Source organism: Idiotropiscis lumnitzeri, chromosome 9 (assembly GCF_059441095.1).
Source record: "Idiotropiscis lumnitzeri isolate Australia: NSW breed Sydney's pygmy pipehorse chromosome 9, RoL_Ilum_1.0, whole genome shotgun sequence".
Taxonomy (NCBI): domain Eukaryota; kingdom Metazoa; phylum Chordata; class Actinopteri; order Syngnathiformes; family Syngnathidae; genus Idiotropiscis; species Idiotropiscis lumnitzeri.
In genome coordinates this window covers 2,861,933-2,886,805 of record NC_142399.1, presented here as the reverse complement: position 1 = coordinate 2,886,805, position 24,873 = coordinate 2,861,933, and the positions used below count along the sequence as shown (strand labels likewise).

Genomic DNA, 24,873 nt, shown 5'->3' with positions numbered 1-24,873 from the left:
CTGACTGTATAACCTTAAACTAAATAAGTCTATTTAAGCATGTGTAACTATTGATTTACCTGTTGGATACGGTTGTTGCCCGAATGCTCCTTCCTTGTGCATTCCTGCCTCTGCTGGACTCATCAGAACCATTTAATAGCGAAAGCTCTCGTAGTTGCTCCTGTCTGATCTCGTCATTGTAGTCCTGCCGAAGCAAGAAAAACAGCATGCCTCACACATTAAAACTAGACATGCAATTGCGCCCGGACTCCCGCAGACATTCTGAACAAATTCACTCGATGAATGTTTTCATTGGAGTGAATTAAAAAAAAAAAATGGAATCGCTTCTGCAGACCACCCAACCCAAAATGTTTCATCCCAGACCACCTTATTTGTCTTGGGGAAAAAAACTCAAATAGAAGGTTTCGACATTTTTTTTGTCAGAGATGATTGAAAGGCAATTTTGTCAATCCACTTCAAAGATTATATAATTAATTCGCTACCATTGACGGCTAAATACGTCAAAGATCCATTTTTTTTTTTTTTTTTTTACTGGGCTGGTAGTGAGTGAGCTAATGCCACCGACAGGCCGTATGGTAATATAATAAATTACCCGATCACTTCTGACAAAACAAACACGTTCATTTAAAAAAAAAAAAATGCCAAGCCAAGTCAACATGAGGCCCGCCCCCGTCTTCCCGTCTTAAACACGTTACTAACGACAAAGATGTGGCGGCAAAAGTTTTTGGGATTTGCTTTCATACTTTTAACTGGTGAAGTAAAAATCCAGCACTATGAATGAACATATAAATAAAACGATTTAAATTCATAGAAATGTTACCGCTTATTGCAAATATAGTAACATAAAATATTTTATATGTAACATATTTTCTCGGTCGAGATTAAATCAAGAATTCCTTAATCTTTAGTGGTGCACTTGTCAGGAGATCTCACAAACTTTATGACGCAAACCTTTTTTGTTTCACAACACAAGACATAAAAAAAATGAAATAAAAGATCACTTTTTGTAAGCATTTTGCAATGCTATTTTCTTTGACTTGAATTCATTTCAGACAACAAACTTATTATACTAAAATTCAATTACAATATTCCTTCACCGAACATGATTATTTTTAAACAATTTCCTGTGCAGTCCCCGACACATTTATTTTAATTCATAGACTGAACAATGTTTGAAGGTGACTTGGCAACTCACACATGAAAAATGTGCTGCCTTTTCTCCTCATATCCTGCTTTTGTGCAGTTCTTTTGATCACATCGAAAAGCCCACCAACGCTGCAGTTAGTCATCAGGATAGCACAGAGGATTTCGCTGCCCCACAATAATTTATTTTAACCAAGAACAGATTAAAGAACAAAAATAAGAAACAGGACCTACAGTAAATGATTAGAATATGTATGCCCATTTATTTTTAGAATGTTTGGAAAGCCCTTGCGGAATGGACCATCAAATAATTCTTTTTCTCACAAATTGATTTTGCAAACTGGGAGAATTTTAAATAAACCTCAAATGTGATGTTTTTCTGAATTTGAAATTCTTTATCCGTATCAGAGCCAGGAGAGGGACTGTTGATTCAATTTCATGCAGTCTATCTGCAAAAACTAAAAAAGATGAAATAATCGCCATGGAAAAACACGCTGACCTCAGGATTTTCTACAGTCTCAAATTAGAATCGATTCATTTCCGATTGTTATTTTCTTTTACTTATTTTTTTTTATTTATTTATTTTTATTTTTTCGTAAATCATTCAAACTTGGCATTGAAGGCCATATAGACAGAGAGAAAATATTGAATCATGTTTAAACATTGTACGTTCTTGCGAAGGGTGAACAATGAACTAACGCCGCACTGCAGCAGTTCAATGAGAGCAAATGATCTCGACAACAGTAAAAACGACACACCGAGCAGCAATCGAGAGTTTTGTTTTTTTTACACTCAAATTCTAGACGTGAACCTCACGCATGAATGAAAAAAAAAGAAATCCTCACGCCAGACATCCAAAACATTTGACAAACCGCACGCATGTTCCTGAATTAATATGGCCGACAGCATTCTGTTGGTTTGAACTCAGACTGGCAGGTCTTTTAATTGGAAAGCTGGCAGTTTATTCAAAGCGCTATAAATGTGCCAGACCTTGTAAATGTTGACTGTTGACAGAGGCGTTAGCGTGAGTACACAGAGATAAAGCGCGCCGAGGCGCTTTGGGTCAGACTGTTTGCTCACTGAGATTAATTTTGACCATGCGTGAGTCACTTCGCCCATCACGGAGCGAACGTCGGATGTCGAAGGCGTTAACACGCCAGGCAATGCCAGACAATACGGGTCTTTTTGTAAACTCTTTAACCTGCCTGCTCCTCGGTGTGTTCTTTCATTTCTTGTCCAAACACGGCAATCTGCGCTCTCCTGGCATATTATCAGACAAATGACAGAAGTTCATTCCTTGCATTGGAACCCAAAAAGCGTACCTGGCTTGGCATCAATAATTCCTGAGAAGCATATCACGGCAGTCATTTCCAAAAAATTGTGGTTTTTCTTGTGCTTTCCACAAATGCAGAAGAGTAACTAAACTCCTGTCGGCGCCATCGACAAGCTATTGCTGCTTTATGCAGCGCAATTACTCTTCTTGATCTTATTATCGCATCGACACTGGTTAAGACTCTTAAACATACTGCCTGGTGAACATAAATCTTCACAGAGCACAGCAGGCATTGTTCACAAAGCTTATCGGCCAAAGGAGCTTTGCAAAAATCCCCACAATACCTGCCGTCGCGCATACGTAAGTTCCTGGTGAAAAAATGCTCTCTGAGGCACTTTGTGAGCGTTTATCTCCAAGCGCACGACTGCAGCAGTATTGCCGCGTCGGTTGTGAGTTGTTTAATTTGATCGGCTCACTTCACATCAGCAGCTTGTCCATTTGGAGAGACTGTCGTGTAGGTTTTGACGCTTCACTGCCAGCCCAGATAAAATGAACGTACTTTTTGGCGTCCATTTCCGTCAATGGCAGCGAATGACTTGATGGTTGACTTTGTTTTATTTGTGAGTGGCAGTGGTCCTGGCCACCCTGGTGGTGTCAAAGCAATTTGTATATTTATCTTATATTAGCTTTCGATACAAGGAATGTATCCAGAAGTTGCCATTGTTACATACATGACAATGATGAAATCATTTTGGAAACATTTGTTGATGAAAATGATCTTAAAATGTCATTAATGCAGTAGTGCACATGTCAGGCCAGAGGTTGATGATGTCCCTTTGCAAAGGAACACCAACTTCGAGTTAATACTCACTGGGCAATGAGTGCACCACTGCCAACTAGTGGAGTGGATGTGCAATTACACTTTATTGTTACACAGTGGGAAAAAAAAGCATGATCTTCACATGCACCCCCCTCAGCATCGCACCACGCCCCTCCACTATTTGAGAAGCACTGATGTAATGTGACTGCATAAGGACGTATTCTATTGGCAGTGCAAGGCAAAAACGTTCATATTTTATAGGGTTATTGTCCTATGTATCAGTACCCCAAGGTGCAGGTACGTCAACGTGGCCAGCGTTGCCAGGGCCCATGATTGCTGATCGCAGCTCCAGTTATTATCATTGTTACAATAAAATACAATACAATTTGATTTATATAATGCTTTTCGCAACAGCTGGAGCTGTAACAAAGCACTTTCAATATAGCGTCATGTACATTAGCAGGTAATTAGCACACTTGTTATTATATTGCACAGCAGGATTACATGTGCACTGGCGTTGTAAAACAACTGCAAACTGGGCAAACGGTGCCAAAGAAATCATGCGGGCGACCCACTCGCTGTGGCGACCCACTCGCTGTGGCGACCCCTGGTGGGACAAGCCGGAAGTGTCAACAACCACACAGCAGGCTTGTATTTGATTGGCTTTTTCATGTTAACAATAGAATTGAGAGTGCTTTGACAAATATTGTTTCGATACAATTTGGATCATTCTGTTGAATAGCCACTTCCGATCGTTGTGCATTTCATTTAGTTTCGATCTATTATCCTCCTGGCCCAGTTGCAAAGATACTTGTAAGAAGCGGAAACGGCATCAACTCCATCAAACAAACTTGTGCAGTTTTTCCACAAGTTTGATTAATGTTTACAGTTTAGACATGACCCAATTACACACTGTGCACATTAGTTATGGCAAAGTTCTTCTTGAATTTAAATGGCTGAATAGAATCTTTTTATTTCTTGATAAGACCATCATGTAGTCATTCGATGAAAACACATTCCGACCAATACTAATCCCTTTGCAAAAAACAACTCAAAATACCGTCCTTCTTCTTTACGTTGGTCAGCCCGACTGAAACAATCAAGTCAAATGCAGTGACATTGAAGAAGAGATTAAGTTATGCTTTGAAACAATGATGTAAAACGGTTCACTTACTGGAACAAGGAATTTTTTAATCTCCTCCAAAGCGTGGCTCATACGGGAATAGGCCTCACCCGGTGGAGCAAAGACTTCAATTAAAACATGAAGATCGTGACTCAGATGTGCGAATTTGGCCTCTCCGCTGTTCCTTAATTCTTCTTCCTGAGGAAAAAAAAAAAAGAGAGCAGTTAAGCTGTGTCTCCAGTTTATGTTAAGCTTTATATGTGCATGCATATGCAAGACTGTTAATTAGATACATCTTGACAATGTGGCCAGCCTTAAGAAATATTTTATCTTACGTCCTCCTCTTAGCATCAAAAATGACGGCCGTATCCTCTCCAAAACTTGGGAATACGTGAATGCCAGAGCTCCGATACGTACTCGCGCTTTTCATCATTGGACAGAGTGGTCGGACAACTAGGAATTCAATTTATCACCCGCTGCGATAGCAATTGCATCCCAACTCATCAAATTCTCTGACCGTGTAAATATTAAACAAAAGAAGCTGAACTGAAGCCAGACGAGAGACCAGAGCGCCGCGCTAAAACTATTCATGTTCAAATGAAAACGAAATAAGATCAGCCTACTTAATCTTACAGAGAAATATGAGCACGCTTTCAAGTGAAAGCGGTCAGTCGAGAAAAAAATGATCACTCAGACATATCAATGCGTTATCTTTACTAGCCCAGACTATTGGAAAAAGGATCAAACACACGGCAAAAATGATGAGGATCTAGGGATCGATTCTTAAGAATTGCATCAACTGTGTGTAATTGAATAATTAATTGAATGCAATCCAATGAAAACATTATTTAAAGAAATTGTACTTAATCAATTAATTAACTGTGCATTTTCCTCATTATAAGTCAAAAACGTAAAAAAAGTCAAGATATTTTTTGCTAGTGCTGTCTAGCGATTACACTTTTTTAATTAAGTAAAAAATATATATACAATGAATTGCGATTAATCAAATGTTTTTCCATGACTAGCTTTTAACAGGTATTTACTGAAATAATATCTTGGAACGAATGCAAAATCACCAAATATGAAGTGTATTTTCAATTCCAGACTGTTCTAATAGCCTTCTTTGATCCATCGAAACAATTCTCAAAACTTACACGGTACCTTTATTTGTAAGCGCCACATTCCAGCAGCGTTGGTTTGCAAGGCCCAGTGTCAAAGGGGATCTTGTGCTTAAGATGCACAGCTAATATGGTACAGTGGTTGAATTTGGCTTTGCGAGATATGCAAATTAATTTTGGGAGTAAATAAAACGGAGTTAACTGAGTTAAAATATTTAATTGCATGAATTAAAAAAAAAATAATCGTGAGTTAACCTTTTAATTTTGACATTTTTAAATAACAACCCCCCCACTAGAACGAAGCCTGACCTCAATTTTAAGCCTGTCGAATCAAAAGTCATTAAAGTCAATAGAAATGCGGCAAAGTCAACACAAAACTCGTGCTTGATGTGTTTTCTTGCCATGAATTAAATTGCATGAAAACGATAACTTCAGCATTAAGAGAAACAAAACTCGATAAGACGACATTGAGACCTATCATGAAGGCCGGCCGACGGCGTGCACGCCCGGCTAACTTTAGCTCCCGGGAGATGATATGACATGTCAGCACGATAAATGACCGCAGCAAACTGCTTCATTATGTTGCACTCACACGTGACAATTACACGATATATTTTCAAAATAAATCTCTGCGAGCGCTTGGATGTCATTTTAAATTAATATTTACAATTATTTGGCATGCTAAACAACCCATACAGCATCTTTTCACCACAAATGGATTGATATTACCTTTGCTTTATCCCTCATGGACCCTTTTCCGAGGATGGACATCTTGACTCCTGTTTCCTCTTGTAGCCTTTTCATGGAATTTCCTCGAGGCCCCAGTAGCTTTCCAACAAAATTAAACTACAATAGAAGTGAGAGGGGAAAAAAGCAAGGAGTCACAAGTAGAAACATCTAAATTGTGACATGAAGCAACGATTTACACCGTGCGAGCCGCCAATTTGTCAGACTCAAAGGAAACGAAATATAATCCATTTGGGGGGGGGGGGTTGACCGCAAAAGGTGTTTACCGGCCATTCGTCATTTTTTATCAATATAATCTCAGATTCCTTTCACCATCCGTCATCATGTGGGAAAATATCCTGTAATGTAGCGGTAATAAATCAATATAATTGTGCTTTTTGTGTAGGTTGAGCGTAACATCGAGCTCCTATCTTTGGCTTGAACTATGACCTCGCTGGTCATGTGTTTTATTGGTTCGAGGATCATCTGTATCATACAAAAGGAGAGAAAAAAAATCTGCTGAAACCAATAAGATGCCAGTGACTGTTTTAGAGGTCATTGTTGAGATAAACTCCCAAATAATGAGTTTCTTCCCTGTGGAAATTAAGCAATAGCATCCAGATGACAAACGATCAGATTCAAGCCTCGGGCTCTGACTATCATTTCCTTTGCACTCTGCACCAGCCTTTGTGTTCACATGGATAAGAATGTCATGTTTTTTTGCTCAGATAAGCATTTGTGTTTTTTTTTAAATAAGAAGGCTGGAAATGTTCACCTGTGAATAAATATATTCTCACTCGGGGGAGAAATGCTTAAAACAGAATTAAAATACATTTCACCAACAGCAACCTTTTGCGTTCTGGTCAAGTGGGACAGTACCCAAAAGGAGTCAGCAGAGGGCACTGTGTTGAATTCATTTTGTTAAGGGGGCATCTCTCTTAGGTGCGAAAATTTGCGAGTGCTTGCGAATGTAGCGAATGTTTTTTCGTCAGCGTTCGTTAATAAATTTTCTTCTTCATTTGCTACGTTCACAAACATTCACAGTGAGATTCCACCTTTAGAACTGTATATTGTATTTGGAACAATTGATGCATTTATGACAAGGAATAAAATGTGCTATATTTTTGCCGTCTAAATTTCACTGTAGCAGAAGACTAAAGAGAAGAAGGAGCTTGTTAGTTAGCAGGGCTATGCAAAAAAAAAAAAAAAGATCAAGTTCCTCGAATCCTAGTGGAGTGGTGGCACATTTGACGAAGGCACTTTCCTAAATTTTCAACAAAAACTTAACTAGAATAATATTTTCTTACTGTCAACTTTGAAACGTTACACATGTGCAGAATACCAATTGCAGCGTCTTACATATAAATTCATCAGTAAGCTAATATGCTCATATCTACACATTAGTTTTCCTTTTTGGGTTTTTTTTTGTTAATGATAACCACAGCAGATGTCTGCAACGTGAAACTGTTCTTATGTGCCTTATGAATTGTCAACCAACAACAGAGGTACACAAATATGTGACGTGACAACAACGAAAAAAATCTTTAAAAAACTACGATATCAAGTTACATAGTTGATTGTTGCTTTTTCACTGACGGCGAGCTAACACGTGATCTATCCCCCGAGTAATTCACAGTTGACATGAAAGGTTGAAAATGAACCAAAAAGCTTTTGGAAAAATCCGCCTCTGAAATTGTGCAAATAAATTGGTGATGAATTCAGGTCTGACATCCTGAAAATGTCTCACGGGATGTATGCAAATGAACAAAAATGACAAAGGAAAAAAAAAAAGAATTGTGATCAACTTGAACACGTCCACCGCGTTGTATTTTTCCTGGCATGTCGACTCCGTCACACCGCCGCTTTTGACCTTGAAATGTCCGTTCTTACTGTGAAGCGACCACCTCCACCACTGAACAGGTGGTCGTCGTCAGCCCACCGCCACTTCACAAGCCCAACCCAAATGATATTAACCTTCTCACAAAGCAACCTTCTCCCGCTGCTAATAACTCCTGCGCCAGCTGCGTGTCTGCCGCGACGCGACTCCGACATCTGCACACTCAGCCTATTTGGTCAACATTAACATCACCGCTGAGCGCCATGTTAGCGCCAAGGGATGCACGGATGAAACCGTCGTCAGGAAAATAAAAGCATCCCTGCTGTCCTCGCTTGTCCTCTCATCTGCGTAATTAAGGCACCTTTTGGACGCCTCTCTTCACGGGGGCCTGAGCTGGCAGGAAGCTGGACAGCAGATGGCCGTGGCAGCGACGGTGGGAACATACTTGCTGGGCCACTAGAAAGCGAGTGGCCTGTTTTCATTACGTTAATGTCTGGAGCCATTCTGCACCTCCATGGCGGGCAATTTATGCTTTGAAGAGGGGGCAGGTACCGCTGTTAAATGAGCTTTGAAATGATCCAATGTGCCCCCTGCTGTCCCAACTCTGATAGTTATGTGGATAGAAGAGGGAAGGATGCAAGGGATGCTGCCATTGCGCGCACAGACACTTGCATGTGTTGGAATTTGATGCTATTCAATGAAAAGATTATAGAATACATGTAGTATAGGTTCAATCGACGCCTGGAGAGGTTAAAACTAAGGCTGTGAAAATGTAGGCGTTAACTCAAGATTTTTTAAAAATGTATTCAGTTAACTCAGTTCTATTTACTTCAAAAATAATTCAAAAAAGACTGCACCATATTAGCTGTACATCTTTAGCACATCATCATAAAACAAAATACGCTGCTTAGGTGACCACCGGGTCTTGCAAACCAACATTGCTGGAATGTGGCGCTTAAAACTAAAAGTACCGTGTAAGTTTTGAGAATTGTTTGTATGGATCAAAGAAAGCTATTAGAACTGTCTTTAATTTAAAATACACTTCATATTTGGTGATTTTGCATTAGTTACAAGATATTATTCAAGTAAATACCTGTTAAAAGCTTCATAAAAAGTCGTAGAAAAAAATGTGATTAATCGCGAATAATCGCAATTAATTACGTATTTTTTTCGATTAATTGAAAAAATGTAATCGCTTGACAGCACTAAGAAAAATATGTCGACTTTTTTATGTTTTTGACTTACAATTAGGAAAATGCACCGTCAATTATTGATTAATTACAAATTTCTTTCAATAATATTTTCATTGGCATGCATTGGATTGGACTAGCAAAAAATATTGTGAAATTAGAATCTCTCTCACAGTGTCCATCAAAACTCAGCATTGTTATTTTGAAGCCCATTTTCCAATGCAGTGCCGGCATAAGTAGCATATCACGCCACTATATCACACATGCTCATGTTTAATTCACACCATGCTTGCTGTTACACTTATCAACGCAAAACACCTTTCCGTAATGAAATGTTTCTTTGGGATAGACAGAAATGGAATGCCGCTCCGAACGGAGCAGAGCACGACCTAAAGGTCACAATAACGCAGGATGGATGTACTCAAAAAGGTGCTATTCACAAGGACACATCACAAATGAATGCGCGACGCGCTGTACATATTCGAACAGAAACTGTCGTGCAATATGCACACAAGCTTGTTGAAGTGAAACACAAAACAGCTTTATTGTAAAAAAAAAAAAGAAATCTTCTGCTTTTTCATTCCCAACTATACATATGCTGTCTCAATCTTAAATGGCAGCGAGTAGATTCTCGTCTTCATATTGAAAATAAGTGAGCCAAAATGTCCTCATCTTCACCTGCTGTAAAACTGACAGATCGGGTGTATGCCATTTTTAAGCAAGAGGTGCACAAAATACAGAAGTCCGTGTGATTGATGAAGACCAAGATTGCAGCGGGATGCGCCACCGCTCCGATTTGATCGATGAAGTTCTGTTCGAAATGTGTGTATGTGCTATTAGTGATGGATAAATGAAGCTTCATGAACCAGTTGTAGTATTTTTGGACTCCAGTAGATGGCAGTCTCTGCTCAACATTGGGCTGAAAGCACACTGACTTGCCATTTTTTAGAGCCTTAATTTAAAGCAACAGTGCCATCTGGAGGACTCAAAAATGCAACAACTGGTTCATGAAGCAAAAATTTAAACTTCATTTTCCCATCACTACGCGTTATCATTTCGCTAGCTTGAGTGATGAATATAATACGACTGAGACAATTAGCATCTCGACATACCATAACTGCAAGTTTTTTTTTTTTTCTGTGGCCGGTACCGGTCTGCGCTCCAGCGGTTGTGGACCACAGTCCCACATTTTCATTCCCTTGCTGAACTTTTGTCCGTTAATGGCCATTACGGAAGCTGACACTGCCAAGCGCTAACACAGATGGTGCACATCAGCAGATGTACATTTGAAGCACCAACCAACTTTCATGGAGATGAATTTCGCTCGGTATGCCAGAATTCTTAGCGGACCTTGTCCATAACACACGTTTGGACGGTGAGAAAGGCACGGGCGGAACTGTCAACAATTGCTTGGCTTCATTCAAGCGTCTCAGGATGCAACAAGGAGGCATCCTGCACGATACGCTCATCGGATCGGCTCAGAGCGCCAAGACTAAATGCGAGGATTATCGGTTATTTCACTTCAGGCAGACATTAATCTTCCATGCACCAATTCCGCATATCAGAAACTATGTGAAGAGTTTTCCCAAGTAATGATGTAATTAATTTACATTTAATTATGTTCAGGCAGGAGGGCTGCTGTAAGCAAGAATGGGCACTGCGGCACGTCCAAAACCTGACAGAAGAGATTTATGATGTCTTGTAAATTTCTCTACCGCTCTGCCACCAAGACGGGACGTTATTGAATACCCGAGGAAGCAGCAGCAATGACAAAAAGTCAGCTTGAGTGAGAAAAAAAAAATATGTACAACGCGGGATACTTCTGCATTGTCTAACCGACAACTTTAAAATCTAAATTACTGACATTTGTGACAACAACGCTGGCGCTTTGCACAACAACGCAAGAAAAGTGTTTGAGCCAAAGTAATTTGCTGAGTGCATGCTCTTTTGTTTTTGGAAAATTGTATCTTGAACTTTGGCAACTATTGTAAGGGACAACACTTCTCGAAACTCTTACTTGTTGTGAACAACAGAAACACTTAAAACAAGGGTGTCAAACTCATTTTTTTTTTGTTAAGGTTTCATGGAGGATCGGTAACAAATAAATGTCCAGATCTCATATCTCGATATCGTTAAAAGTAAAGAAAATGTCCTAAAAACAGGAAGTTGGCCCACATGATTTTGCCCTTCCAGGGCCACATGAAATGAGGTTACGGGCCAGATCTGGCCCCCAGGCCTTGAGTTTGACACCTATGACTTAAAACGTTGAGTTGAATTGCCCAACTTGAAATTGTATCCAAGTATGTTGCCTAAAATTTAGATTTCACCCAACTCTTTTTTTTTTTTTGTGACAGTTCAGACTTTGTCAATATAATATCTAATATCGCGAAATATTTTTTTGGTCCTTAAGAATTTGTATTTGAGTACCAAAGGTCGAAACATCGAAATCGGGGGCTGCAGCTCCATCATCTGGGCTCCTTTTACATTTGTAATAATCTGCTGCCTCACTGACCTCGATAAAAGTCTTTGTGGCCATTTGCGATTTGTGTTTGACGACCTCTGGCCACCACAAACTTGAAAAAAAAAATACTCTTTGCAGCCTGATAGCTCATCAGGAGCCGTGCATCGAATTGAACATTTTTTCCGATTGTGGTCATCACGTTGTGTTTTCATTGATTCCATATAAAGTTTTTTTGCAAGCTCTGTTGCACTTTCATTAAGTGTCTAATCAAGAACTGATTTACCCACTCGAGCGACCGGACATCACTGAGTGAAAGTGATCAAGCGGCATCGCAAGGAAAGCGTGCAGCACTTAATTCTTCAATAATGTGTCGTCTCCACGTGGAAATGAGTTTGCAATAAAGCTTCCTTTAAAAGAACATTTTCAAACGTTTGCTGCCGCAGTGACATCGCTTTCTCTCTTTAAATGTATCAACATCGCCTTTGCTGTGAATTCACAGTAAATTAAATGAAAATTTATTCTGTCATTTAATGATTTCCAATCGATTAACAGAGTGGAGACGTCATGAGCTTTCGGTAAAAGAATGACTTTCTTAACAGTGATTGTGAAACTCAAAGTTCATTAATGTATGGATTCTGTAAAAGAGGTTTGCGGAGCCGGAGTCCTTGACCAAAGCAAATACAGCAAGAAGTGTCCTGGTTGGTCCAACAATTTCAAGAGGCCATTGAATCCAGGGTTGTCATGGCAACGGCAGGGATGCTGTTCTCCTGAGTCGCCGTTTGTCGTCACAATGAGTATTTTTAAAGTCATTGCATGACATTGTTAACTGCTTAAAGAGCGGACCAGATGTCGATATCAATATCGACCCAAGATCGAGAGCCGTTGCGTCTTACCTTTGGATACTGTTGCACTGGGATGAGAACTCTTTCCGACAGCTTTATGTTTTTATTGCTGATAATATCAAGGTATTTCTTCATGATGCCATCTTTTTGCAGTTCATCACCTTCGTGCTTTTCAATTTCTGCAGCAAAGAAGACAAAGGGGAATATTAGTTACGCTGGGCGTCAGTCCATGCGGTCTGCTCTGGTGTCAGATTGACTTCAAATTGCGACGACAAAAAATAAAAAATAAAAAATTGGAAAAACGTGACTCTGGGGTAGTGATGCGTAAATGAAGCTTCAAAGCTGCTTCATGAAGCAGTTGTAGTATTTTAGGACTCCAGTCTCTGTTCAACCCTTCATTTAAAGCAACAGTGCCACCTAGAGGGCTCCAAAATACAACAACTGGTTCATGAAGCAAATTTGAAGCTTCATTTTCCCATCACTACTCTGGAGACACTTTGGTCGAAATGTAACGTAAATGCGTAGCCTCACACAGCTGTAACCAGGATGACATGATGATCGCAATTTACCCTGCTGCTTGATTTATTTGGAGTGGTGCAGATTAGATCTGAGTTCTCACATTAAGATCATATTCGCAAATCATTTGATTTTGATCAACGCGCCTTTACATGTGCGGCAAATCTTGTGCAAATTGGCCCAATAGTCAGATGTGATGTGTCCAAGTTTTATGGGGAAAAAGAAATGTGCTGAATCAGCAAGGCAAAAACGTCCCCAAACGCTCCCGGTAATGACTTTGTCGAGGGAGCCTTGGAATGCCGTTGAGCTGCAACTGTCAAACGACTGAAGAGCTGCGACGTTAAGATGCTTGTGGGCGAACCAGAAATGAGATGAACAGCAAGTTCCAAAATGAGATGCAGGCATTTTGCCAAGCGTGATCGTTCCTTTCGATACTTGCCACACATCGACTTGCTGTATTCGGAAGGAAGTCGAACTCGAGAGATTACAGAGCAAAAGACATGATCAGTGAAAAGACACGAATAATTGACACTCCTATGAAAAAAAATAATAAATCGGGAAAAATGGGAGTTTCTGCAAATAATGGGGGATAGCTTCCAAAGCTAGCTTCACCAGTAGGGGGCGCTCTATAGTTCAGAAAATGCGCTAAATAAATCTCGATATTATGTTTTTTTTCTCTCTGTTCTGGTTTTATGAACAAAGTTGTTGCCATGTTAAAAGGCACAGTTTTAACAATCTGTTGATGTACCTTTATTTGCATTCCCAATCGTTCTGTACATGCACGAAACAACTAATGTAGATCGAAGTTTATAAAACAAAAAGCGTTTTTCTGTTTTCTTCTTTTTATTTACCTCCTCAAATGGCCGATCATTTGTGTGAAGCAAAAATGACCATGAGGAGTTTTGTATTCCAGAACAGTTCATCTCTTGTGGTCTGCAGCCTGCCACAAGAAGATTGCGTTTGCGTGAAAGTGAGGTCAATCGGATTACATTGAACAAATGTGGCAAAACAGTCGCACAAGCATCTTGGGTTTGCAAAAAAAAAAAAGTGAACAGAGGCAATGCGAGCGCAGAGATCAGAAGCGCAAGAAAGTGAATTGAAGGTCACTGCCTTCAATTCTCACACAGGATAAAAAAAAAAAAATCTCATTGCGGGGAAACGAATCATTTCAACTCGGAGTCACTATTCTGGTGCTCTTGATCCGCTCTGATGCAATGGCCAAAAACTGCTTCAGCGGTGCAGCTCAGACGAGTGGAATTTAAAAAAAATGAAAGGTTTAAGTGCTCAACTATGGGATACATGTGTCTAACTGTACCATTCAGGAGTCACGCCGCGTGCGCGCAGTCAGCCGGCCCTCTTTTTAGTCTGCATGACCAAAGGAGACCCAATTTTATTTCCCACACACCAAAACAAAACCAAAGAGAACTTTTGAACTGCGATAAAGAAAACTTGCAGAATGCCTCGTCTGGGTTTATTTGTCAGTCTGTATGTTTGCAGGTCCATTTTGGTTTACAAAGGAATGGTTAGGATTTTTTACCTGGGGTGGGGCAAATGCTCGATGCAAATGGAAAAAAGAGAATATAAAAGACTCAAAAGTTGAAAATAAAGACAACTACGCGACATAATTTGACTTCCAGTTGTTGTCCTTCCTGGTTTGTGGAGAATTATATTATGTCAGACTTTATAATACGTTTAATGGTTTAAGACAGTGGTAACCAACCACCGAGTCCCGGCATGGTAACATTTACTGCCATTGACGGCTAAAGACGTCAAAGATCCATTTCTTCTTTTTTTTTTCTTTTTTTAGTCGGTTGGTAGTGAACGAGTTCATAACAAGGTCGCCTCGACGGCATTCATTTAAAGTGGTTATCCAGTTCAAATAGTATTATTAACCTCAAGTGTTTTTTATTTTTTTGCAAACTCTTCCCCAAAAAACGAAAAGAAAACTTCAGGAAAAAAATGGTAGCGTATAACATTAGTGGATTCTGCATCATCTGAGGTCCGTCATGCATAATTAAAAGTGTTTACCGAGTCAGGTTAAATTAAACAACACCAACACAGCAGCTGATTGTATTGGTGTTGACATGAAATGAACTTTCGAAGGCTCTGAAAACAAAACAAGCGTTGTAGCACGCTGGAATTATTGACGTTTTTAAGCCAATTATGAAGGCTCAACAATGCAGGAAAAGATAAATAAGTGAAATTACGCCAGTAACCGACTGCTCGCTCGTATCAAAGGCAAAAAAAAAGCGGCCGAAAGCATGTTATGATTTACAGCATAAATCTGTTGCGAGGATGGATTGAAAAAGAGCAATTAGTTTTGTCTTTTTCTGCTTTCGGACGGATGACAGAAAATGCGGGGCGGGCCGGTTGCTCCACGATAAGCATGAGTGTTTCGTTTCTTTTTTTTGTTGTTGTTTTTGACTGAGCCCCACTGTTTGAAATCTGTTTGCACCGTGATGATGAAGTCCTGATTTACAAATCAAAATACAATGCTGTTTTCAAATTATCTGCTGCAGTGAAAAAGCGATTTTGAAAAGGAGAGCTAAAAACAATTACGCCACACACAAATGAGATGTGAAAAAGCAAACAAATTATGCAAATGGAATCGTGATGGCGTTCAATTTGTCAAAAATGCTTTCAACCTTTAATCGTCTACCTTGGTGTTCATTTAACAACTTATCCCAAGAGAGGCTGTATTATATTTTATTTCATTTCAAACAAAACAATTTGTCACATTTGCGGCTTTCATTTTACAAAAGCCCAAATGACAGTTTTAAGGGACCCAAAATAGGGATTAATTAGTTGCCCCAACACTCTTGGGGGCACATCCCCCCCCCCCTCTCTGTCATAATACAGCCATTTGTAAAAGATGCAAGATCAGCATTCCCAACTCCCCCCCATCCCGCCAATTTATTTTAATGAGTAAATGCAATGCAAACATGCTCCGTTCGGAGCTGATGGAATATAGAATGTCTGATTTGCTCATTAATGCAGCAAGTGTTGAACGCACACACATTCTTTATTGGTTGGGCTTTATTGACTTTGATTCGAAGAATAGGCCACGCATATCACCAGTGTGTGTGTGTGTGTGATGAACACAACTGTCTTCCGCTCTCCTGCTCTCGAGCGAGCGATGGACGGCGTGTCGATGCAGGTGATTAATCTGTTGTCTGCCATTTAATGGCGCCGAGTCAACCCTGCGAGTCTCAGACACTGGCCGTGCGATTCAGGCATTGTGATCGGTTGGTGGTTGATTTTTTTGACAGTCACGTGACAGGCTATCAGGTTCACATCTGATCGAATTTATACCTTTTTTTTTTTTTTTGGTATGTCCTCGTGTCGAAATGCGGTCGGAAATGCCGATGCACAAGAACGTTATTTTTACGCTTCATTTACGTTTGCTTTCAAATTGGGCATTTTCATTCATTTTGGTGGAGCATTTTTTTTTTTTTTTCCGGATAATCCCAAGGACCTGAAGCAAGGGTTTTATTATCATATGACAAAATATGCTATAACAAATTTTTGATTTTTTTTTTTTTTAATAGACTCAACAACATTCATTTTTCTATTCAACTTTTTCTTGCGTAGAAGCAAAGCTAAAAATAAAAAAATCCTAAATTTGAAATAAAAAATTAAATTAATGAAGCCTTGCTTTAATCGAAGAAGAAATATTCAATAGTGACAGCCCAACTGTATGTGTAGCTTCACTCGCATTTGGTCTGACCGCAGCATTCGAGTGTTTAAATGTTATCCTTCCTTTTTGTCGTTGACATTGACGCAAATATTAATGAGCCATTTAAACCCCTGAAGAGATACAGTTCTGCCCATCTTCATTCTCTGGCTCATTCACTCATTAGAGTTGCTTGCAATGCTCCAGACCTTGAAAGTGAATGATAATGGCGCCAAACATTCATTGCCAGTCGACTTTGATGACCTTGTCTGAAATGCACACTTTCACTTTTGCGTCCTTTTGATGGATCACATTACAAGGTTATTATTTTTCTTTTTTCACCCTAGTGGATACTGATTTCGAATATAAAATGAACTGAAAAAAATTAGTGGACAAAAGAGGCACATTACAACATTAATATACAATTGGAATTGAAATCAAGTTTTGTGATTATATTTCATATTTGAGTATTCTGAGCATCACAGCACAAACACCAAAACAACAAGCACTGATGCAACACCTTGGACAAAGATGCTTTCTGACATTATGATGCGAATATTTTATTTTGCAACGAAAACAAAACCTACTTCCTTTTCAAGGCATTAATGAAATCTTTTAAATAATTCAACAGATAAAAGGCTTCGTTTTCTTTTCGTATTCCAACTCTCCAAGTTTTCGTAATTATGATGGTGTATTCATTTTAAGGCTGCAACTAACATTTTTTTTTAAATAATTGATTAATCTGTCAATTCGTTTGTGAGTTAAATGGTGAGTGAATCAGATTAAAAGAATGTTTTCATTTCTTATGCAAGGATGGATTATGATTCCGTTCGTGTACATATGAGACATATGTTGATAGTCTTTAAAAAGAAATGTATCTCAAAATGAGTTGTAATTCCTATTTCATGCAAACTATTCCTCAATCAAAGGTGAATCGAAGTGCAATACACAAATGACTGCGATTTTATCTGTCAATCCGAGCAAAAGAGCGCATGCTAAATTTGAATGAGCTCAAGTGTATCCTCCAAAGGGGGGGGGGGGGCAGATTTACTGGGTGAACCCCAGGCAGCAAAGTGTGTTATATTTAAATAATGTTCAGTGCTATTATATTTACACTCGACAAGAAGGTTACGTCATCTTAGGTGCGGGTTAAAGTGGACTCTCTAAATCAAAGGATGAGCAATTCAAAATGTAATTTCTTGACTTCATCGAGCTATGGTATTACTCTTAGACGATGTATAGATTTCACCTCCAATTGGCTGGCAACCCGCCTTGGCTGCTAAGTCAACTGAGATAATTTTCCGGTCGCGATGGGAAAATGAAGCTTCAAATTTGCTTCATGAACCAGTTGTTGTATTTTGGAGTCCTCTAGATGGCACTGTTGCTTTAAAAAAATGGCAAGTCAGTGTTCTTCCACCCCAATGTTGAACAGAGAGTGCCACCTACAGGAGTCCAAAAATACTACGACTAGGTTCATGAAGCAGATTTGAAGCTTCATTTGCCCATCGCTATGGCTGGGCTTCTTATGATAAGCAATGACGATGTCTGTGGAGATTTGAGTCCACCTGTTGTGAAAGTTGTCTGGCATAGTGCGGGCCAGATGATCATATTTGCGATCCAATCGGCATGCCAGTGAGAGGAGAGGACAGGACAGTCAGGTGTTTCATCAACACATTCCCAAACGCTCTGCTTCACAGTGAAGGACACACACGCTTAGCTAGCTACAGTACGCATGCAGATGACATTAAGATGACATCTTTATCTTTGAGTTGAGCGTTTATTTTGTCTACTTTGCATGACACGGGAATGCACAACAGTTTGCAAAAATAGAATGCATTCGTATAATTCCACTACAGTTGCAATTATTCATCAATAACTAAACATTTGGCAAACTAATTGAGAATTATTTGATAATTGATGAATAATTTAGATGTCTTTTTTAATTTAAGAATGTCCAAATGTTCAGAATTTCAGCTTTAAAAACATTTTTAATTTAAGCAGTCATGGATTTGTGTTGAATCAAAATGTAAAATAAATTTTTAAAAAATGCTTTTACTTGGGAAAACATGAATTAACTTTCTTTGTCTATTTTCTGTCAGGTTACAGAAAAAACAAGTCATGTTTTCGAATAAAGGAATGGACATTCAAATACTTTTACAAATGTGATTAATCTGTGCCACAGTCTTTTTTTTTTTTTTTTTTTTAAAGACATAACTAATAGACATAAATAACAACTTTATACATGTTTAACCAGTTGATATTATTTCTTGTGTTTTTCTTTGCTTTAATAAGCATGCTATAAAGATGACACATTGCCTGAATATTAATGAATCCCTCGTGGCTAGTCTGCACGTTTAGATACTGGGTAAATCACTACAAAGCACCTGTCTCTGTGTTTACACTGTGAAGAGGAAATGAGTCCTTTGTGGAAAACATAATTTTACTCAGGATGCAAAAAAAAAAATAGTCAGCAGGTACTTTATAATTGATGTGAACACTGTGTTGAAATTAATAGGAGGAACGTCACATTCTGCTTATTTATGCTTCCGCATTGATCATAACAAAAAAAAAAACATTCTAATTGCATGTGTGGAGAACCTTAACCTTATTTGCAGGTTATGTGTATTTTTCTCTTGCACATGCACTTACTAGGTCAAATCAATACTTTTCAAACTTATTGCATAATTTGCATTCAGTTTTTGGGGTTCCGTACTTTGTCTTCGGATAGCCCTCTGGGATCACAATAGACCACAATAAACTTGTTTTACTCAGGGGGGTGGGCTTAAAACAATATAAAAACATTTTGCAGTACGCCAACTGTATAAGGAGGGACATACCTTCTGCAAGCAGGCGTAGAGCATGCCCAAACTGAGGCTCCAATGTGTTTTTCTCAGCTACCAGTTCAGGTAAGTAATTATTTTGATGCATTCTTTCAGTGCAGGTTTGCACACCGCAGCTCGTGCAGGCGTCCAATAATAAGCTCCTCGCTGCTGGTGAGGACAGCTGCAAACTCAAACAAGAGCAGATTCCTTCCTATGATAATAAAAAAAAAAGGGCCCCAATGTATTTCGTCCTCCAAGGAGTCCGGAATGTTCGCTTGCAGGTGGACTTATGATTCATAGAAGTGAGCCCATCGCTTCCATCGTTAGCTCTTGCCTCCCCGCCTCTTCAGCTCCACGCCAGAAGCTCACACACTCTGGGTGCGCACTGCACGCTGCTCCCCGCCCCTCCGAACTCGATTGGACACATGCTGGGACCGGGGGGTACTGCAGAACACACACACCCCTCCTACTTCCACGTGCATACATTAAAAGTAGAAGAAGGAGAAGATGCCAAACTTGAACAACGTTGAAAACAACATGGGGGGGGGGGCTTCCCCCATATTGATTTTGCACGAAAATATTGATAGTTTAATTAGTCATCATTGTTTTCCAATTAGATCAGGTAGTAAGGATTAATTACTATGGCGAAAATAATCCAACTTTCAAGGTATGCCATGGATGGACTCTAAAATTGTAAACTGATGACCGCAAATGTTCAATTAAGATACTGCATTAGCTGGGTTGTAATTGAGTAATTTAGCAAAATCATCATCATACAGTCGTACTATTAGGCTTTTAACAACGGTTTATTTCCATTCCATCTCTGTATGATTTCTATATTACAGTCTATTTATTAATCAAAAACATTAATTTAATATACAAGCACGAGTTCCGAGTTTGATCACCGAATGACGAAACCTCGTAAATCAAGGCCTCACTAGGTGCGGTTTTCTGTGGTGGATTCTTGTCGACCTCAAGTGGCCAAAAACAGTACTGCATATTTTGGAACCTTTGGGACTTCTTTGTTGCCTTTATATGTAAGGATCTTCTCTAGTAAACTTAATTTGTTGTACTGTCCTCAAAGACAATGCTTTCTGGTGGTCAGTCATAAAAGCATAAAAAAATAGTCATGAAAAGAATAAGTGTACAGTCAAATTTGTGATTTTATTTGAATTGAAATACTACACTCCGTCCACACGACAGTCAGGAGCAACAAACAGTAAACTTAAGCGGACAATTAAAGAAATTATCTGCAAAATGTCATTGACGTAACGAGATGACCGGCTTGCTTGTCACGTGACTTTAGTGGCGGCACTCTTCCACTGAACGAAAGGGGGGAGGGAGCTCACTTGTTATGTAATTAAAACGGCGAGGTCTTTGTGTTCTGATGGCAAAATCCAAACTGAACCAGCTCACAATATCCAGGCAAGTTGATGGGAATTCTTTGGGCACTTGGGTGGGTCGTGGTAGAAAAAAAATCTGTGACTTTCATCGCTGTTGGCTTTGGGAGGAGGTGATGGGAGCATATATTAATGACATTCTTACAATGACCTACAACAGTGCTTCCTTCTCAAATAGTGAGGGGGGGGGGTGCGATAATGAGGGGGGGCTCGTGTGACCCTGGGGAACATGCCTTTTTTTCACGTGTAATTGCGCACCCACTCCAGTAGTTATCAGTGGCGTTCTCATTGTCTATTGTGCACAACAAGTATTAACTCTACGGTGTAGATTCGTTTCGCAACGAAAATGCTATTATTTATAGTTACGGCGGAGAGTGGGTGGTGGGGTGGGGGGGCGCAAATTGTTTTCTTCTTGCCAGTAGGGGGCGTAACAGAAAATAATTGAGAAGCCTAAAGTTGACCGTTTCCGATAGACTCTGATTATGATCAGTTACAAGACTCTTGCAGCACTCTAGTTGGGCTCTGTTATTGGTGTTTATCACTTAGCCAGAGGGGGAAGCAACGCACTAACCGTGCCCAGTCTGCTGAAGAAGAAGAACAAGAACAGGAAGAAGAAGAACAACAACAAGTAGAAGTAAATTAGACACAGCTGTAGAAGTCACTTTTATTTTGTGGTTATAATGTATGATTTAATGCGGCCTCTTGCTTGTGGAACCTTAAAGAATAAAGTGCATAAAACTAATTTTGGAGAAATTTAATAGAATGCACGTGGAAGGCAATGCAGACTACATCCTTTCCCATCCATGACAGGTGTGTGATTCAATGACCTCGTGTCTGTGTAGGAATTCAAAGATGTCAGCTGTCGTCGTCGTGCACGGTGGAGCGTGGGCCATTCCGGATGACCTCGCCAAGTCTTCAGTTGAAGGTGTAAAGGCGGCAGCACGTCAAGGCTTTGCTGTGCTGCAAAAAGGAGGGGCCGCACTGAATGCTGTCGAGTCAGCCGTACGGGCCATGGAAGATAACGTTGTGTTTAACGCAGGTAAGCAGAATAATCCTCGCCAGTTTGCTGACACATTTGGAGCCATCTGTCGTGGAAAACACGTGAATCAACCATTCTTGGAGTAGTCGTACGCACTTTGTACGCACTTTTCTCATTTGCTGTCTAAAGTGCAAACCCCCCCCCCTTCACTTCCATTAAGATACAGCATTTCGTGACATTGTCCGATGTTACTTTGAAAATTGAATTTGATATTTTATTTATTGTGCCTGGCCAATGTGTGATGTCATCAAAGGTCATGGAGCCGCTCTAAATGCAGAAGGGCAAATGGAGATGGACGCCATTATCATGGATGGAAAAACGCTAGCTTGCGGTGCTGTGTCGTCAGTGAAAAACATCGCTAACCCTGTTTCGCTGGCACGGGCAGTGATGGAGAAGGTGCCAACATCCATCATTTCAATTTGTAGAATAAATGACAATGGCATCACATCGGGAATCGTCATTTCTGTTTGGAAGATTTGGGCATTTGGAGAAATTGTGAAGGACAGTAGGGCCATGTGCCTCACACTTCTGAGGTTTCACGGCCTCTTTTGAAAACACGGGAACATTTCCAAATCCACACCACGAAGCCTTGCCAGAACAAAAAATGGCATACAAGAACCGTTCTCAGACTCTTGTTGTCACAGGAGGCAAAATTACAGATGATCTTGGACCGGGGTCGCAATGTAGATATTCATTGCACTTTATCCCTTTGCTCAATTTAAGATAATTATTTTTGGCTCTCAATTGCTTCTTCACATAATTGTGCGTATCACTTCCGTGTTTTTGACCACTGAAAAATTCCCATCCTCCATCCCAATCCGTTACGACGTTGGGATGACATTCCGATCTCGGCAAATCCCACTTTTCCCGTGGGTCCACAATCAGCACCTTTTGAATAGGAGTGAACTCAATGCATTTACGGCACAGTATATAAATATTTGTTTTTATTCTTTTAAATACAATACACTTATGTGGCTATTTTCTTTTGTTTGTTATGTTGTCATGGAAAACTCCAGACCGATCACGTCATGTTGACAGACCGAGGTGCAAACCTGTTTGCTAAGAGCATCGGCATGGCCACAGTTCCCACTGATACGCTGGTGACCAGTTACGAGAGAAAAGAATGGGAGAAGCACAAGAAGTATGTGACAGGGGTGATGGAAGATTTCAACAACCAATGGTAAGATTTTAAATTGACCCGTTTTCACTGACTCCTATCAGTCTGCATTTCTACACGAGACGTATTAGAAAGATTCCAAGACTTGTCACAATTTCAAATTTGGAGGAAGTTAAAGAAGCACAGAAAAAACGTGCAAAATCCACCACAGGAAAGCCCGAACTGAGATTTGAAACTCTCGATTGTAAGATCGCCTAATTTGATGTTTTCTATCTTGACAATTGTGAATATTTTACAAGTGATTTGTTCAAGTTGTCGAAACCTGTTGATGTGTGTGTATGTGATCTTGTCGTTCTGTTTTTCTAGGGCCCACGATACCGTCGGCGCTGTTGCTGTGGACTCGGCTGGCAATGTCGCCTGTGCCACATCGACCGGAGGGATCCGAAATAAAATGGTCGGCAGAGTTGGTGACAGTCCTGCCATCGGTGTGACGTATTTACTTGTTCAACTGTCCTCAGTTCTCATTATTAAAATGACGGGATCCCTAGAATTTCAAAATTCACTTTTTTTTTTTTTGTGAAATATGGTTTCATTTGGTATTATTTGAGTTTTTTCATGTTCTGTGTTGAAATTAAGGCTGCGGGGGTTATGCAGACAACCTCAGTGGCGCAGTGTCTTGTACTGGCCATGGAGAGTCAATCCTAAAAGTCACACTGGCCAGACTTGTCCTCACACACGTCGAACAAGGTTACAAGTCATGTGACATTTTTTGCACTTTGCAATGAGATGACTGCTGAGTTTTTATCAGCACATTTTCTCCTTGTGGCCCACTCTACAGGTAAATCCGTGGAAGAGGCTTCAAACATGTCTCTGCAGTACATGGGAGAGCGTGTGCGTGGCGCCGGTGGAGTCGTCGTCGTTTCGCCAACGGGTCAATGGACGTCAGCTTTCAGCACCCAACGAATGGCTTGGGCAGCTGTGGAAAATGACGTCCTCTACTACGGATTAGAACCGAATGAAAAACGGAAAGAGCATTTGTCCTAATTACAACATTTAAAAGGTTTATACACTTTATGAAGTTACATTTCAAAACGTAGGGTGCAATGTTTTGAGTATGAAATCATGTCATTGTAGATTTGTAAACAGGTGGAATCAGAGCTGGACTGGCAGAGAAATGATGGAACTTGCCATTTTGATTTAGACTGCACGTGCATGCATCAGTGACGGATGCCCAAAGAAGTCTCCCCAAAAAGAAAAAGTGAAAGGTCCCCCTCTCTCGAGAGAAGGGAAGGCAAACAAAAGACTTGAATATCCAATTCTCCCTCATTGCATATGCATTCTTATCCGGCTAGCGCTTAAACTGGTCTTTTCCACAGCCTCCTATGGGTACCAGGTACAAACCCCCTCCCATAGGCAACTCCTCTGCGCCAGATCCCCTTACTGCATACAAGTACCTTAAGAAGTCGGGGACCCCTGTCGGAATCCCTGACTTATCGTAAACAATGTTGAGGCCCGATGCCTCTCAGGACAGTAACGTATGTATTGGGGAGGTCCAACACAAGACTAGGTATTCCTAAAAGCAACAATCTCGTCATGGCCATAAAATGAGTTGTATATGTTAGACCTTGTGAAAATACCCTACAAGCCTAATGGGGTTTTATTTCCCGGTTAAATAAAGGTTTATGATTGATGCTATGTTTTTTTTCGGGGTGGGTTCTCGGGTAAAGTTTACCCATAACGTCTTACCTTACGCAATGTCTAAAATGAAAATTA

The 24,873-nt window shown here is 40.0% G+C and overlaps 2 protein-coding genes across 4 annotated transcripts in view; one reads left to right on the top strand and one right to left on the bottom strand.

Moving 5' to 3' along the window:
• The window catches only part of khdrbs2 (KH domain containing, RNA binding, signal transduction associated 2), a 32,094-nt gene extending 12,153 nt beyond the window's left edge, over positions 1 to 19,941 (bottom strand). The window contains exons 1-5 of the mRNA XM_088303922.1: positions 19,560 to 19,941; positions 12,585 to 12,712; positions 6,207 to 6,323; positions 4,411 to 4,557; positions 60 to 184 (exon numbers count right to left, since the gene is read on the bottom strand). Of these exons, the coding sequence (XP_088160048.1) occupies positions 60 to 184; positions 4,411 to 4,557; positions 6,207 to 6,323; positions 12,585 to 12,712; positions 19,560 to 19,650 (608 nt within the window). The 5' untranslated portion in view covers positions 19,651 to 19,941. The remainder of the gene's footprint in view (positions 1 to 59; positions 185 to 4,410; positions 4,558 to 6,206; positions 6,324 to 12,584; positions 12,713 to 19,559) is intronic.
• Positions 19,942 to 20,914: 973 nt separating this feature from the next.
• Positions 20,915 to 24,750, top strand: LOC148329823 (isoaspartyl peptidase/L-asparaginase). 3 transcript variants are annotated; one of them, XM_088304344.1, is made up of 8 exons: positions 20,915 to 20,969; positions 21,787 to 21,983; positions 22,237 to 22,379; positions 23,000 to 23,163; positions 23,467 to 23,585; positions 23,737 to 23,847; positions 23,939 to 24,160; positions 24,235 to 24,750. In XM_088304344.1, exons 1-7 carry the CDS (start codon positions 20,932 to 20,934, stop codon positions 24,142 to 24,144), a joined length of 978 nt encoding a protein of 325 aa, XP_088160470.1. In that variant the 5' UTR covers positions 20,915 to 20,931; the 3' UTR covers positions 24,145 to 24,160; positions 24,235 to 24,750. The 3 variants fall into 3 exon arrangements, with proteins under 3 accessions (XP_088160470.1, XP_088160469.1, XP_088160471.1); XM_088304343.1 differs by having other exon boundaries at positions 23,939 to 24,749; XM_088304345.1 differs by lacking the exon at positions 20,915 to 20,969 and adding an exon at positions 21,423 to 21,578 and having other exon boundaries at positions 23,939 to 24,750.
• The last annotated feature ends 123 nt before the right edge of the window (positions 24,751 to 24,873 follow it).